The sequence below is a fragment of the Haemaphysalis longicornis genome, unplaced genomic scaffold (assembly GCF_048455015.1).
Source record: "Haemaphysalis longicornis isolate Haplotype H1 unplaced genomic scaffold, Haemaphysalis longicornis Haplotype H1 scaffold_9, whole genome shotgun sequence".
NCBI lineage: Eukaryota > Metazoa > Arthropoda > Arachnida > Ixodida > Ixodidae > Haemaphysalis > Haemaphysalis longicornis.
In genome coordinates, this window is record NW_027526460.1 from 19,443,119 (window position 1) to 19,460,566 (window position 17,448).

The 17,448-nt window shown below is 44.9% G+C and overlaps 1 protein-coding gene across 4 annotated transcripts in view; it reads left to right on the plus strand.

The window, feature by feature from the left end:
* The first annotated feature begins 234 nt into the window (after positions 1-234).
* Positions 235-17,448, plus strand: part of LOC144153094 (cell adhesion molecule Dscam1-like) — a 28,798-nt gene continuing 11,584 nt past the window's right edge. Inside the window, exons 1-5 of one of the 4 annotated variants that reach the window (XM_077684754.1) lie at positions 235-695; positions 763-1,062; positions 2,480-2,596; positions 2,899-3,033; positions 17,178-17,325. In XM_077684754.1, coding sequence (XP_077540880.1) covers positions 599-695; positions 763-1,062; positions 2,480-2,596; positions 2,899-3,033; positions 17,178-17,325 — 797 coding nt within the window. In that variant the 5' untranslated portion in view covers positions 235-598. Of the gene's footprint in view, positions 696-762; positions 1,063-2,479; positions 2,597-2,898; positions 3,034-3,179; positions 3,382-4,079; positions 4,359-5,297; positions 5,418-6,106; positions 6,242-17,177; positions 17,326-17,448 lie in introns of those variants that run through there. The other 3 variants (XM_077684753.1, XM_077684757.1, XM_077684756.1) reach the window with 3 other exon arrangements.

Here is a 17,448-nt window from a genome sequence, read left to right on the forward strand (position 1 = left end):
TAATAAGCGCCCGCATTTACCCGCGCATTGCGAAGATCGCAGGCCTGTCAGTTCTTTGCAAAAATGCAGACCTTCCTTTGAGCAGATTCGATTTCTCGGCAGGAGTGATAGTACAGTAGCGAAGGAGCTCTAGGAAGCGTTTTATATTAAGAAGAAAGTGGACAGGTGCGTCAGCGATACATCTGTGCTTTCGCGTGCCACCAAGTTTGAATTTTTGGAAACGTTACTTTGATTGTGTAAACACAATCGTTCGTTGTGCCGTTGTCCAAGTCGCGCTCTATTTTTTCAATCATAATGCACCAACTTGCCCAACAGCTGTGTTTAATGCCTGCAAGCAGCCTGAGTACACCGCGTCGTCAAATATACATGAACAAACGACACATCGTACTCGCATACAAAGTAAATAATGTCACTCGTTCCGATCCAGAAATTTTCGGTGTATGCTTTAGCCAGACCAAATCCACACCAAACCGCCCGCGCAACTCCTCCGTGCAAGTGCCAGAGATGGCGCTAGCAGTCCTGGCTCATCTTTCTACTGCCAGCCACGGTGTACGAGTATGTGTCGTGCGTGACACGCTCGCAGCACTAGTCGGTGGTCATGTCTCAGAATACACCACCCAATCTGCTTCGCTTCCTAGTCGCTTTGTTGAGCTTGCTAGCGGAAACGGACCACCCACGCGGCCAACAAATTTCAGGTAAGAGGACTACAGGAAGTTTCGACGAGTCCTAGGCGCTAACATTTCCTTCAACGTCCGCATGCAGGACGCTCCAAAGGAACGTTTCGCCTCCAGCCGTTCTCTTTCCCGAACAATCCCACAGAAGGCAATAAGGTCACCGTTATATGTGCGTTGGTCACCGGCGGGATAACGTCTGGAGTCGAGTTCTCTTGGCATAAGGACGGCAAACCTTTGACGCTCGACGAGCGGGTGAAGGTGCGCTCTTTCCCGGACATGTCAACGCTCGTCGTGGACTCCCTGAGGCAAGAGGATTCGGGAAACTACACCTGCATGGGAAGACACGGCAGCCACAGGGACTCGCACACGGAACAGCTGCGCGTTCTTGGTGAGTAGCAAACTTTACCTAACCTACAGGCAATGCAAACGCCCTCGTTCAAACAATTCGAAGCCGCTTATCTTAGAGTTGGAAATGACGCTGAAGAGTAGAGTGAGCGAATCCGAGCAGTCAGACCCGGAAAAAGATATAGATGGTGCGGAACGCAGAATATAAAACTAAAACGTTTTAATGTTGGAAGCAACAGAAGAGTACGTGCCAAACAATTTTAAGCATGCATCTGCGTGTGTGTCTCCGCGAATGATGAATAGCTAGTTCAGGACGTCCTCCCTAAAAATCATCGCCTTGCTAACGTAAGGAGCTTGCCATCGCTTTTCTTCAAGACACAAATCGTGATTCCGCTTCACATCCCTATCTTTCGTGAGGAGCGGGATCACGGTATCACTACTAAACAAACGGGAAGAAGCGTGTCAGCTTGTTCTTTTTACTCAACCGCTAATGTATCTCAAGAAGGGCGAAATGAGTTGCAGAATCGCCCCAAAGGAGGAGCCCCTTTACAGAGTACAGAGTGCCTGTTCAGTAATTTACGGATGGTGAGCATTGCCCACGGGAAACAATTTTACCACATGACGGGATTGTGGCGATATATATTTAGGTATTTTTAGGGAACAAACTGAACGCTGCAGACAAGATCTGAAACAGCTTAGTCCTAAACATGACAGGACAAGAGTGACGATCGTAATAGCATTACTAGGAGCGACATGCCCAAATAGCGTTTATACTGTGAGCCAGTTATTTAAAACAATGAAGAGCTCGGGCAATCAAATATTCCTGGTTTGCAGCTTGCACATTTCCGAAGGCCCGGAAACTGGGTTGGAAAAAAAGCTTCTAAACGAGAAGCTTTTCTTTCAATGCGTGACTCAATTGTTTATGAAACATGCTAGTAGCTTGCTAATTTTTCTTATGAAGGAAAGTTTGACATCCACCTAAATGCAGCCAACCTTGGGGATTTCCCCTAAACCTGGTCGATTAATTTTTCTTATGTTTGCTGTGCTTGCGTTTATTTTTGTACTTTACTGCACAACTAAGAATAAATACTAAGACTAAGTTTAGGCACTTACAAAATTTTTAATTGCCGTCAAGTGCCACAGACGACAGAATAGGAGGCATCACAAAATTGAAGAGGATCGACAACTGTCACGCTCAATACTGAAGACCGTTTAATACTACGCTCAATACTGAAGACATCCTTGATTACCCCAATAATGTTTAGATTACTCATGTTTCCGGGAAATAATGGCAGCGATCTAGAACAGTCTCTCGGGAACGTTGTAAATATATTAGGCCTCGGTTCACAGACACTAATCTAACCTCACAACACGAGTCTACAGGAGGCTTAAAAACACATCGCTTGTGCTGAATCCTCGTCTTGCGTGAGCAACCCTTTGACACTACCTGTGTTTTCAAGTTCCAGTGAAATGGGTGCAAGAACCTCACGATGTCTCACTGAGGGAGAGCGAGAACACGACACTCGTCTGCGATGCAACAGGAATACCGAAACCGAGCATCAGCTGGGAAAGAGAAGGTAAGCTTTTTTTTTCTATATTTCGAAAAAGTTCATTTCACATTTTAGCAACTTGTACGTCCGTAGACCCGTCCACTACTGACAGTCACCGCCACGTCACGTGCTTTTTTACACATGATCGCGCCGAGAAATTTTCACTCGTATTTTCATCGGGCATTTTTTAACTGCGCGAGTATTACCATCTATGCCAAATGGCGGCGAGCAGAAATTTTTCCTCAGAAAAGTGGAGAATAAAACTTTCTATGCAAAGAATGAAATTATTCCTTAGAAACAACTTATTTCAAGCTCCAATTCATTTTCAGGCACAGTGCTAAGTGCGACAGGCTCGGCGCTCAGGCTCTCCAAGCTGTCGAAGTCGGACTCCGGAAGATACAAGTGCACCGCCGACAACGGCCTTCGGGAACCACTGGCGAAAGAAATTCGCGTTACCGTTTACGGTATGCCCTTAACGCGTCAAACCGTAATTTTTTCCAACGGCAGTAAGATACACAAAGATGCAGTTATCCATTTCAGCGTTTTAAATATTCCACCCTCACCGTTGAGAAGTGCGATCTTTCCGATGATGTACCACAGATGGCGACTCTGGTTGAAGGATTCACGTCAGTACAGAACCGTCGGACATGTTCTCTTTACTGCCATAGCGAACGCTTTCCCATAGACCGAGTGGCGTATTCTGCCTCGTGAACTTGCGAGAGGAATAACTGCGAAGACCATGGCTTCATCCGGACATGGTTTACTCGCTTTCCTCGCTGCGCTTTCTCACATCGCCCTCAGTGACACAGTCGGTAAGCCTTGCAATTTCGTTTCATTGCTAACTTAAAAGCTAAGCTTTTTTTACCTCGCATCGCTTGCATCTCGCTGCCTTTAAAGCCAAGGAGTTAAAACAAATTTATTTGAACAAAGCTGCTCACGCGTTTTTGCGCTTTATGCGCCTTTTTTGATGTTCAAAGAGGAACTCAGACGCTTTAAATTGCAGCCACACGGCACTCTGGATGCTCGGATGGAACAGAAACAATCTAGACTCAGTCTGCATATACGATGAATGGAGCGAACCAATAGCCACTTAATACGCAAGGGATCAAGCTTGTGAAGTGCCATAAAATGTTTTCAGTAATTGGTGACAGCGTTAAACGTCTAACAGCGTAAACTTGACACAGTTTACTATGGCGATACATGACTCACAGGCTCCCGTACTTTGTACTGAAAGGCGAAACCAACCGTGTATTTTTCATAAGAATCATTTTCGCTGCGAACAATTAATTGACATGAGAAAATACTTGTGTTAAGTTCACCATAATTCGCATCAATTGCTACTGAGCTTGGTTTAAAACTGCTGCGTAGAGTTTAAAAACACGTGAGAAACCATAATCACAAAATTGGTACCTTTAAACAAATCGTAAGGTCTGCAACGAATTATATAGAAAATTAAAGTCGTTTAATGAGTCTAGAATAATTTCATGACCTGTGTCTGAACGATTTACAGAATTCAAGCTTCAGCCCTTCCGCTTCCCAACCGACGCAGTCGAAGGACGGACCGTCACAGTTACCTGCACAACGATCACGGCCTTATCGGGCGTGGAATACCGATGGTTCAAGGATAACAAGCAAGTGTCTGAGAGCAGAAAAATACGGTTCAGAACGTTCCCGGAACTTTCCGCTTTGATTGTTGGCCCACTTGAAGAGGCCGACAGTGGGAATTACACATGCCGCGGCGTCTATAATGGCAAAAGGGATGCTTTTTCGGACATCCTTCATGTTCAAGGTAAGAGGTGCCTTTCACTAATTCAAAACCGTGTGCCGCTGCTAACATGATGACGTTGAAATGTAAAAGTGCTTATGGTGACGCTAAAATTTCAAAATATTTCGGACTACAAGGTTTTTAGATATCTCGCGCCAAGCATTAAAACAAGATGTAACTACCTACGCTAATGAAACACACTACAGGTTGTTTGCCGAAATATTCGAAGCCGCGGGTATTTTTATTGTGACTATTACTGTTAATTGAAACTTTCTGCCCAACTTTTTTATTGGTGCTAAAAGCGAAGATTTATTCATACAGTTTCGGAACTTCTCGGGAAAGATTCGTTGACAGGTTTTCCCCTGAAAATACATCTCGCTTATACTTCTTTCCTGCTGAAAAGGAGACAAAAACATATAGATAGCAAATGTCTGTGGTTACGAATGCCACGCTCCGCGAAAGATTCTAAAGACGCCGGCACAACTCTACCAATCAAACTAAATCTAAGCAATAAACAAGAATTGATTGATTGACTATGGGGTTCAACGGGTCAACGCTACACAGGCGATGAGGCGCGCCGTAGTGAATAGCTCCGGATTAATTTGACCACCTGGGAATCTTTAACGTACGCCGAAATCTCGAACACACAGGCGTTTTGGCTTTTCTCCTCCACCAGAAAAGCGAGGCAATAAACAACAGGCAACAATTCACTTAAATATGTGCCATAAAATTATTAGGCTCAATAAAAATGCTGCCTCCTATACAATACGGTTTCTAGCGGCACTTCGGCATCTTCATAGAAGCTGGGAAATGCTTGCATTGCAGTACGCACGAAACGCGAAATTACAAAGTACCCACCTCTAAGTTCAGACCGTGCTCAGTCATTCCACTAAACTTTGTGTTACGTGTCAAATGCATTTCTAAAGATACGTGTAGGTTGCTAAATGCAGTACCCCCTTTCAGTACCACCGAGCTGGATTCAAGTGCCTGACGATACGATAAAGGCTATGGAAGGAACAAACCTCACAATTCCTTGCCAAGCAAAAGGAAAGCCAGCACCCACGGTGGCCGTCATGAAAGAAGGTACGAAAGAATCGACCAGCTAAGCAGTAGCAAAAGGCCGCCGGAAGCAAACTGTGTTGCAGCAAGGTATGGCTTTGGGTTAGTCAGTTCGCAACTATAGTTGAGAGTAAAACAACGTGAAAAACAGGCACTGAGCAGCAACGCCAAAAAAAAAAAAAAGTAGCGTAGCCCCACGCTCGTGCCGACATACATACATATGACAGATATAGGCAGGGAATTAATTGAAAAAGTAACGATAAAGCCGATTTTGCTACATAGATTTGGCGGGTCATCTAGTCTCCAGAAAAGGAAGCCACCGTATGTGCACACATGACACATGTGGCACGGTGGCATATGAACAAGAATGCACGGGATTTGCGTTCGACGTGCTGGTGATTCCAACTTGCTTTTTGAACTTCAGACAATCAACGACTCTGTCACACAAAAGGTAAACTGCCATTTTTCGGGTCTTGGACATGATAGTACATTCCAAAAGGTCACACTGATTTTCCTGCTTCAGAAAAAGGTTTAAGACAAAATAACTTAAGTGTCAGAAAGGCAGATAATGTAAGGAAGATAATTCAAGGCGGCTACATATGCACAGTTTTAGCAACCAGGTGCACTGAACAACTTTCTTTGTGTCATGCTTCCGAATTTAAAGCGGCCCATCTCGTCGACATGCTAACACTGATTACTTTTCTTTCTTTCAGGCAAAGACCAGGCGGCAACATCAGCCACGCTTGAAATAAAGAAGGCGGCAAAACAGCACTCTGGGTTTTACATCTGCAAAGCTGACAACGCACTTACCCTGCCACTCATTAAGCGCTTCCGTGTGGTAGTCTACGGTAAGTGATATCATTCAACAGAAACTCAACGCATGAAAAAATGTTCTCCTAAAATTCCTCCGTGACATCCTGCGACGAATGTATTTGGATATCCCACGAGCGATCAAGGAAACGTAGCTCGTGCAGCGACCAGCTCAGAGATGGCGCCAGAACCTCTGGTTACAGCGTTCGAGCCGAGCGACATATCCGAGACATATTCGGGAAGACAGGCTCCCACACAACGAACGCAGGATGCACGCCTGGCCGTGGAAGCAGGTTATTAGATTCTTTGGTGTTGTTCTGCTCGCAATGCAAGTTTCTTCTCGGCAACAACGTGGGTCAAGAAATCCCCAAGGTGAGCTCTGCCTGCAGCCTGGTGACAGGCGCTGACCGGTAGCATCAATTTTCTAGTTATTGTGGTCTTGTTGTGACTCGCAAACTTCCCTGATTGTCCCGGTGCTTATCGTTACAGGTGTTCTTCGCCTTCAACCATTCAACTTTCCTAGCAAGGTCGTCATCGGGAACACCGTTACGGTTACGTGTACCACAATCAGCAGCACAGCCAACGTGAATTTTCGGTGGCTAAAAGACGGAAAGGAGCTTGTAGAGAGTTCCAAGGCGAAGATTGTGCACCATTCCCTGTTTAGTACGCTCGTCATTGGCCCGACGAGCAGAGAGGATGGCGGAAACTACACCTGCGTGGGGAACAAAGGCGAGCAGGTCGACAGCCACTCGCAGCAACTCAATATTTTAGGTTTGTGCTTCACTCGTTACTCCTTAATGTTGTCAGTGTAATAGCGATAAACCCACGCTCAACCTACTGGGGATGAAACTGCATGGGCTCAATGGAGGCCTTGAAGAAAAGCAAAGTGCAAATCTTGAGCCTTGTAGTTTTTATTTTACATTACCACCGCCCTTAGTTTCCTAGCAGGAAATCGTATTACCCAAGTATTTAGGCAAGTTAACTACACGTCTCTAGCTAAACCAAAATTCTACAATGAAATATATCTCCTTTTTGAGAACTCGGCTTGACTTGACCGGTATTTGGCATCCACAACTTTAATTGTCCCACAACATGACAACGGGGATATGACGGTAAGAAACGATGTGGCGGCGGAGCACGTTACGGTAAAGTTCAGTGAAGCTACGGTAAACTTCGGTAATGCGTTTACGGTAAAGTTATAGGTCACCTCATTTTTTAACCGTAAAGAACTGCTTTTGTTATGAGCAAGATCTGAAAATCGTGTTGATTACGTGGCCCAGTCTCGACGCTTAAGAGTTGTCGAACTGCTTTGTTCGTGCAACAACGGGAAAGTCTCACTGCAAAAAGAAAAGAAAGAAAGAAAGAAAGAAAGAAAGAAGGAAAGAAAGAAAGAAAGAAAGAAAGAAAGAAAGAAAGAAAGAAAGAAAGAAAGAAAGAAAGAAAGAACCACACTGCTGAATATATCAGAGCAAATTGCCTCCGACTTCAACGTGCAAACGTGCATTTCTTATAGCTGAGTGCTATATCTATCAGAGCATTGCCTCCGACTTCAACGTGCACTTATTATAGCTGAGTTCCTACAATCCCGCAGCTCCGCCAGAATGGCTTGTGGAGCCCCAAGACGTGAAGCTCCATCAAGGTGGCAACGCAACAGTCATTTGCGAAGCTTCTGGAAATCCAACTCCAGCAGTGAAATGGAGGCTACTCAGCCGAAACGGTAAACTTAAATTTTCTCACCCAACTCTTTAAAAAAAAAAAAGGAAGGGGGAGGGGCGAAGATGCTGTAAATTCTTCAGGCCATGATTTTTCTTGAGGTAGCGGGCCGATTTACACTTAGCACGTTACACGTACCTTACTAAATGCAGAAGCGTGTGCGCGGACGTTATCATTAAGAAGAAGGTTGGTTTAGTTATCAAGGATTCAAGTGTTCCTGGAGGAAACGTTTACTCATTAATCTCAAATTCCCGCTAGTTTACAGAACCTTACTATAAGTACAAATTATGTCGGCTGCGTAAATAGTAAGCGTACATTGTACATCAAAGTTATACCGTAAAGCTGTTTTCTCTGTCGTTATTATATGAAAAGAAATTTCTTTAGTAATAACTTCGACTCAAGCGCTTTTCAAGAAAGGCATTTCAGAGCACAGCTTTATGTTCTGACGAGGAAGTCTAATACAAAAACTATCCGATGATGCGCTAATTATTTTTTGCAGAAGTTGGCGCCGAACTATGACTAATTATTTTACAAATGCATTAATTGGCTAATTTATATCCAACTGCTGTTTTGAGAGCGGATTGAAATATTCCACTTCGATAAAGTTCAGCTGATCACCTAGACGCTGCAGCCCACGACATTTTCTCACGGGACAACAAGCTTGCTTGGCCTCCTTTGGTGCACAATACCCGATACAGAGATGTTGTTCTTTGCTCGTTGCACCCGTTGCTCTTACAGTTTGCAAAGCTATCGTTACGAGTATTACTGATAAGCGAGCTTCATCACGCGGCCAACAGAGCTCTCAACTTCAGGTGGAGGTCGACGAAAACACAGAAGTGCCGTATCAAAACCACGAAATGAAGCAGAAACAGCAAGAAACTGAAAATGGAAGTTATCACTGATAAAAGTTTATAAAGTAGCGCAATTTTTAAGGTCTACGAGTAAAACATTACAAAGCCATGGGTAAAGATACCAACTAAACGCAGCATCACGTTATTTAAATACAAGCGAAGATACTGGAATAAATGAGCAGTCTTCGGTGTCTTTGTAGCAGCACACGTTTTAATGTACCAAGGCGCACTACGTGTGCTGACGCACGATCATGCGAGAGAATCACTTTTTCCGTTTGTTTTTCCCCGCAGGTGACAGTAGAGATACCAAGGAATCCGGAAAAAACCTGCTGCAGATAACAAATGCATCCAAGCTCGACGCGGGATCCTATGAGTGCACGGCTAACAACGGAGTCTCAGAGCCGATAGCTAAAATCATCTTAGTCTCCATTTATGGTGAGGGAGACTCAAAACTAGACAGTCTGCCTCTGCTGTTGTTTCTTATCCTCGTAAGACGTGATCACTCTTAACAACACAAACGTCGTTCTCGCATTTGCTCGCACTCAAGAATTTCAACCATGAATTCTAGTTCTCTTACGCGGAAAAAGCTTTTCCTATTAAAAGGTCACGCCTGAAAGTCTGCATGGTTATAAATGCTTGCCACTTTTCCCTATGTATGTATCTGTGTTATTGTAATAGTTCTTTAAGGGTTTTGGTTCCTCCTATTGCACGAACATAACGCTGCAACAGATGCTCTTGGAATATGCACAGATAGGAATGTACATATTTGGAGCCGTTTACACACCCGGCGACGTTACTTGGAATATGCGACTACTGAGGGCGCCACAGACCCGCGGTACGAACTTAGGCACCGAGCTGCTCGGGCCGCCAATTGCACGCTTGCTCAAGCTATCAACGCTACCCCAAAATCACTCGGTGTAGCTCCTCCGTGGTGACAACGAAGCAGTATCTTCATGTCTGTATTGACGACGTACAGAAAATGAAAAACGGTGCGAAGAACTACAGGGCGGATGCATCGAGAACTACGCGACTGGCGTCAGCGATACCACTAATGATGTGTTTTGGTAAGTAACGCGTCCCGTTATTTTATTCTGCAGTGCAGGCTCAGTCCATTCATTCCTCGCTCTACTCTGAAGGCAACGTTTGCACTAATCAGTTCCTACTTCAACTTTCCAGGTGTGTGTGCCGCCGTCAAAGTGCAACCGTTCTCGTTCCCGGCCGATATCCTCGAAGGTACGAGGGTTAGTGCAACCTGTTCCCTCCTGAGGGTGTCCGAAGGAACGCGCTTCCGATGGCTGAAGGATGGGAAGGCACTTGACGGTGACTCGCACGGTCGAATCAAAACGAGGACGGACACTGATTTCTCCATGATCACGATTGACCCGGTGCGTCAAGAGGACACCGGAAACTACAGTTGCACAGTTACGTCTAAAGGAAAATCGGATACACACACCGCCCGCCTTGCGGTGTACGGTAAGCACTGAAACTGTTCTTAGTGCCAGCAACTTGATACAAATTATTTTAAAGACTGTTATACAATGATGACACAACGTACAATCAAGATTTGCGAAGAAGAGATACGATGATTTAAATCATACGCAAAACTGCCGACCTGAAAGAAGATATTTTCCACTACTCTGGAACACAACGTACACAAACGTTCAGGTCGAAATGCGTAGGGCAACTAGGTTCAGTGCGGACTATATAAAGAAAACTACGTTTATGACAGAAGACTGACAACAAGAAAACTTAGCACCGGTCAGCTAATCACAGAAATTTAACCTTATGTGCAAAATAACAGTTTCTTTGCTGTCTGTGGGTGATCTGCTAAAAGTAGTGTTTTAACGTTTGGGATATGGTATATATAAACACATGTGTTGTTACCATTCTAGCCATTCCCAGATGGATACAACGACCAACGGATGTCCTGATCACAGAAGGCAATAATGTGTCAGCCAATTGTGCCGCATCGGGGAACCCTGTGCCCGAAGTTATCTTGCGGAAAGACGGTGGTAAGAAATTGACATATCAGTGCTGAATTTTTTTTTAATCTAGCCCCGTTTTTGTATACAGGCTGCCTCCATAACATGCGTTCTTGCGACTACTAGAAATGATTATGCTGTGCAATGCGCATTTTCATTGATCCCCTTCCACGTAATTACAGAACTGTAATAACAGTAACATTCAATTCGCAATGGTTTCAGTTTCAAGCAGCGGACTGATTAACTAGCACAATTTCTGTTTAGTTCGGCGAGATAATTTCACTGCATTTGCCGCTACAAATAGCGTGTCCCAAAGGGCACAAACTAATAGTTGCAAAAATTCCCATGTGTTCTAACAAAGTAACTTAACCTATTGTCTTTCTTGCGAAAGACAATAGGTTGTCTCAATGCGGTTGTCTTGCGAAAGACAATAGACAACCGCATAACCCTGTCATCGTCATGTGTTAAAATACAACTTTTACCAATTTCTCCATACTTCTCAGTATAGCCGTTTTCGTTTAGTGTACTCATCATATCGAATAAAAATGTACCTTGCTTCAATTTTACCGGAAACGCCACCGGTAAAACAACGAGACGTTACATTTACGTTTCGTTGTTCCCGCAGGAAGCGAGAACGCCAAGTTTCAAGGAAAAGGAACGGCAAAGCTGCAGATAACCAAGTCTACCAAAATGGACGCCGGAACGTACTCTTGCGTAGCTTCTAATGGTTTCGGCGCAAGCATACAACAGAGCTTCCTCGTTAAAGTATACGGTGAGAAAACGGAAATGTAAACAAAAAAGCAGAGCAATTGCGCTCACATGTTTGTATAGCTTTGATCCAATCACAAAATATGCGCAATTTAGAGATTATACGAATTAATTCGCGAACAGCAACCCTGGAAGTCTTGAGCGCGATGCCATGCTTCCAGCACTGTGGGACAGAGGGCGTTACGTATCTGTTTCTTTATCCTCTGTCCGCACGTCCCCGCGCATTGAACACGCAGAGGTGCAGTCAAGATGCCGTTCCTACCAGTACTCGTACTCACATTCGTCTTCCGACCATCTCTTGCCGGTAAGTTGGCTTCGTTGCTGAGCATCAGTGCGCTAACAGGAAACTAACTCAATTCAGCAACTAAGAACTCGTTCTCTGCAGGAGTCATCAACGTGGTGCCGTTTTACATACCCGAAAAAGTTATGCTGGAAGACACCGTGAAAATCGTGTGTTACACCAACACCAAGCAGGCACCCTTGTCTTTCAACTGGATGAAAGACGGCAAGGTGCTTGTAGGCGACGATACGGTTCAGATTAAAACGCAAGCCGACCTGTCAACAATAACCCTAGGCCCGGTGAAGTACTCGCACACGGGGAACTACACTTGTCAAGTTCTCGCACCAACCTCGAGTGGAACTTACACGGCGCCTCTCGTCGTATTCGGTGAGATGTTCCCCGTTGTCATATTTGTTTCTGTGATAGCATTAAAAACATATCGCACGGAATCTATTTCAAATCGCGCGTTGCATCCTTCGCGTTGCGAGCCATCAAACGGTTACCGGTGTAACGGAACTATGGTATAACGCCCCTATGAGCCACGGTAGCATGCTTGTTAGAGCTAACGCTTTTATCAGAGCTAACAATCTGATTGTTACCAACACCTAATGCATGCGAAGACATTCTGCGTTCACTTTCATATCATGAATCATGCTCCGATTTTTTTTTTTTCATATAACCATAACAGTTGTAGTGTTATACTGCAACAGCTTTGACATAGGAGCCGTCGTTTCACGCTTTTTCTTGTTATTTATGCTCCCGATCGGTGTTTTCGTACCGCTGTTCCCTTTTATACCCGCCAGTTTTATTAGTACCTACCCATGATCTGGCCCGTTAGCTTCTGCTCCTTGGCTCGTGGTTTTTATTTAGTAGCCGCATCTTTTATTCTGTATTCAAGGGGTTACACATTATTAGGCTTCTTATTTCTTTGCTGAAGAGACTCGCATATACCGTATCGAGGCAGATGAATGCAGAAAAATTAACGGGATACCAGACTGGAATGCGATACCACGTGCACCGGCAATATTTGTAACAATTCTTTAATTACGTTCATTTCGGAAACGCAGAACGTGACACAACGCGGGGTATGCGCGAGGTGGTTCGTGATGTTGCTGAGTATGCTAACTTCTCTGCGGTACGAATAACACTGTTTCCCACAGCGCCTCCCACCTGGGTTTCGGAGCCGAGGGACGAGCGCGTCGCCAGAGGCTCGAACGTAACCATTCCTTGCGCGGCGTCGGGGCATCCGGCCCCGCGCACCACGTGGAGGCAGTTGAGTGGTAAGCGAAATCCCACTTTTTTAGTTTCTCCCGTATTTCACCCGCAAACACTGCACAGTAAACAACCAACACAGCAGCTGTTACTGTAAAAATGAGAATGCATATTCAATAAACGTCATAACCTCTCCAGGCGAGTTGCCTTCGCGATTACGCGTTAGATGTGACCGTGAAAGCTGAATTACAAGGTGTATATCTGAACACGTCCTGAACATACCCTAACTACGCTGCTGCGAGCTGGCACGGAGAATAAGTGAAAACGTAGAAGTGAAAGGAGGTTTAGGTGATAGGGGAAGCGATAATGTCGAGTGGAGGGAATTATTTTTGCGGCGATTTTGTGTACGCTGTTTAAAATTTTAATCGGTGTACGCCCCGTTTTCCCAAAGTGCGTTAGAAAAGTAAAGGCCTGTCGTTGCGAAAATGAAAAAAAGCAGCGTGTTGTTACACCATCACAGGTTTGAACCATGTGCAACTAGCTATTGTGGAATGAACGCCTCTATAACAACGCCCAGCTATGGATGCAGGCATGCCGGCTATTCTTGTGAAGGAGGCAGGAACTATATACTCCGATCGCATAGCGCAGTTTCAACCTTGGTTTCATTCTTCGAACGCCCCAGGGAACAATGTCTTTTGTAATAAGCAAAATGCGAAACGTCATTTCTCACATGGATTACCCCTTGTTCGCGCAGGGTGAACGTAAACAGTGTAAACGTAAAATGTGCAAGCAAGACTGAACAAACCGCACTAAACCACATATACGAACGAAATACGGAGTGACGCTTATTATGCAATAAAAGAAGAACAATATAATATCTATAACACTTCCTAGCGACACTATAATACATTTTTCCCTCCATAAAAGCTTTACACAGTTTTTTCCTTTCTTTTTGCGTAGGGGTGCCAAAAAAGGTGCTCAACGTAGCGGGTGACGGAAGTCTGCAACTCACAAACATCCAGAAGGAAAACCAGGGAAGCTACTCCTGCACGGCGAGCAACGATGTTGGCAATTCTCTGGAGAAGACCATAAGCCTAATGGTTACCGGTAACACTGCCTCGTACTCGCAGGAATGCTGATATTTTACGTACAGCACGCGTGTTTCAAATTTTAAAACTGGATAATTCGCGCAGTTTGCGTAAGTGTCGGAACAGAAAAGAGGCGTGCAGAGTATTTGAGGGCTGCCCATACCAGAAACAAGCGCTACAAGGAGCGCTTGTGTGTTTTTCTGAAGTACTGTGCTTAATGAGAATTCAAATTCACAGCCGAAAGATTCGTACTTCACACAACCCAGTACAACGATTATACGTATAGTGCTACAGGGGCGGCCATGCAAATGTTGAAGCAACAATTCACTTTCTATAACATGCCTGCCTTCTTTAACAATGACGGAGGTTCAGAGTCAACAATGTCGCACTAATGAAAGGCAGTGTTAGGCGTGGTTTGTGGTATTTTCGCTGCATTTTCTAACAGCTCGCAGAAATACGGACAAGATATTCACACGCCTTTGGGAGCGCCAAACCAAATTTCTGTTTATGCAGCAACAATACTGAGTTTACCATTGGTGCGCACATGGTCAAGTTTCCGCTTTTCTTTTTGTGTGTGTGTGTGAAAAGAGCGGACATTTTGAAACAATGTTTGACTTGGGCATGTCTACTGGTGCGAAAGCAAAAGGAAATGCGCTTCTAGCAGCACTTATTTTTATAGCCTTGCTGCTTGTGTTTTCTAGGGTTGGTTCATAACAGCGAATTCGGCGCCATTTTTCGAAAGCTTCCTGCTACCGTGGGAAGCGTCACTACCCGCGCAAACTACGGAAGCACTGTTTTCCCGCTCAATTTTTCCGTTCCGTCCAGCAGCGCCAGTTTCACGCGAAAGGTGCACCAATTTTTTGCCAAAATGTCAGGTCTTCAAACTCGCGACGCTTCCGGAATCGGTCGACAGATGGCAGGAAGGCCGCAGCGTACTTGGCAATATGCAACGAACACACCGCACTTAATTTTCACTGGCTCCCAGCATGGTTACGGCACTTATACGGGCGATTTTCATCCTCATCCTACATCAGTATTTTCAAGTTGTCCTGTCTGCAGGTGAGATTCTTCGCCCATAAGGTTACCAATACCAGAGCGCCCGCGTGAACAGCCTGAATTGAGCTAATTCGATCCCCCTTCATTTCAGAGCCTCCCGACATCCAGCCGATGATATTTCCCAAAAACCTTAAAGAGGGGGCCAAGTTTCGGGCCCTTTGCTCCGTCACCGGAAGCGCTCCTTTCACGTTCAAGTGGCAGAAGAATGACAGGAACGTGCCTGAAGACGGAGCGGTACTGACAGAAAACGCGCAAGACTACAGCAGCCTCGTGATTAAGAAGCTGCGCAAGGATCACGCTGGAAACTACACGTGCATCGCAATGAACAGAGGCGGAGCAACACGACAAACGGCGGAATTGATTGTGAACGGTAACTACAATTTTTCCAAACATGAATCCTCCCAATTCTTCAGTTAAACGAACGATGACGGTCGAGAATTAAACAGAGCAGCCACTATAACAATATTCTATGAGTAAAAACATCACTATAGGGTGATCTTCCTAGCAAATTATTACACGCAGCATGCAAGTGAAGCCAGTGACAAAAAAAAAAGGGAAAGCGCAACCAGCTTATGTTTATGTCGTACGTTGTGTGCTGCATTGCCGAATGTATTCGGAATATCCAAATCATTCAGAGTATAAAAAGTGAAATCGACATCAATCGGCTTTATGGCCCTTGTCAAAAATGGTGAGGAAGAATTCGGCTTCGAACATGCGTAAAGGAGATGATTATGCACTACTTTATTTCAGCACAAACCTAAAGACACACGATTCAAGACCTCAATAATGAAAAATAAATAAGGTTAAGCACACTACGACCGCCAGACTGTTGCCACTATAGGCATGTCAAAAAATTTATGGGAAGCCATGAATGAAATATTGATAGGTCCCTGCTCAGCCCGACCAAACTCGAGTAAAAACAACTTGTCTTGCGTGCATTATGAGATGTTATTCATAAAATATAATCTTCTGGTATTCTACGTACTTTTCGACGAAAAATGTGTTATACCTACCTTACCACTTGATGTAAATCCATAAGTAATCTATACGGAAGCCCACCAACAAGCCAATTTGTGCGATTCCCTTCATGCGCGGTTACCAATGTGTCAACATCTCAGTCTTAGCTTTTATGTATATTTATTTGCATGATGGCTACCAGCATTCGACACTTGTTATCTTATCATGCAGCGACCATCATTAAAGTCACCGAGCACCCTATAAATAAACATTTCACCGTGTTCTTACATGTACGAAGCGCCACCAGCATGGGCGATAGAACCGACCAGTGGCCAGGTGTTGCTGGGGGACGAAGTGAAAATCGATTGTCAGAGTCACGGCTATCCGCAACCAACAGTGACATGGTCCAGAGGTAAAGTTTCACCATATAGGAGCATGGCGGGAACTTTGAATGAGAGATTCCAAGACAAAAATGCGGCTTTCCAGGCGGTGTAACAGGCAGCACAGTCGTCTCCGGTGTAGTGAACGGAACGCTACGCATTCGGAACGCCACGAAGGCTGACAACGGGAGATACGTCTGCACAGCAACCAACAGCCACGGAGAGCACATCGAAAAAGAAGTCACCGTCAGGGTCATCGGTAATCTCACAATGTTTTGAAAGCGCAATTTAGAAGGTTTACGGTTTGCACATAACATTCTATTCGCGTAGAAATCGGCTCTGTTTAACACCAGTTTTTTCTTTCTTTTCAGGCGCAAATAGCACACGTCAATGGGACTGCCGCTGCACTAATGCGAACATTACGCATCGCCTTAAAAGTTGAATAAATGTGGAGGAGGCCAGTATTGGAAGCAGCTTTGCCCCAGAAACACTTTCATCAGTCTTGAACATGCAATAGTATTGAAGTATTTGTGTGTGCGGGTGTTCTAGGAGTCACGAATATTGCATAGAAACATGCACGTAGAGCTGCGTTGACATATCGCATTAAAACATGCGCATGAATTTGTTGGTTTCGCCCTCTGTCAAACTCATACAAAAATGGCTTTATTCATTTTTTGCCTCTTAAAGTACCCGCCCGGTTCGAGGAGAAGTTCAAGGTGCAGACAGTTCGCCGCGGAGAGGGGGCCACCTTGCAGTGCCAAGCCCTAGGTGACTCGCCGCTGGAAATCACGTGGTCCCAGGACAAGAAGCGCCTCATGTTCGCTCCAGTGACAAGGTGACCGCCCGGACACATTTATAGCCATGAAACAACTTTGCTATCCCAAAAGGGAGCAATTTAATTTTGGACAACACTTGGAGATCAAAACGTCATCATGCGCGACGTAATTGAGGGTACTCT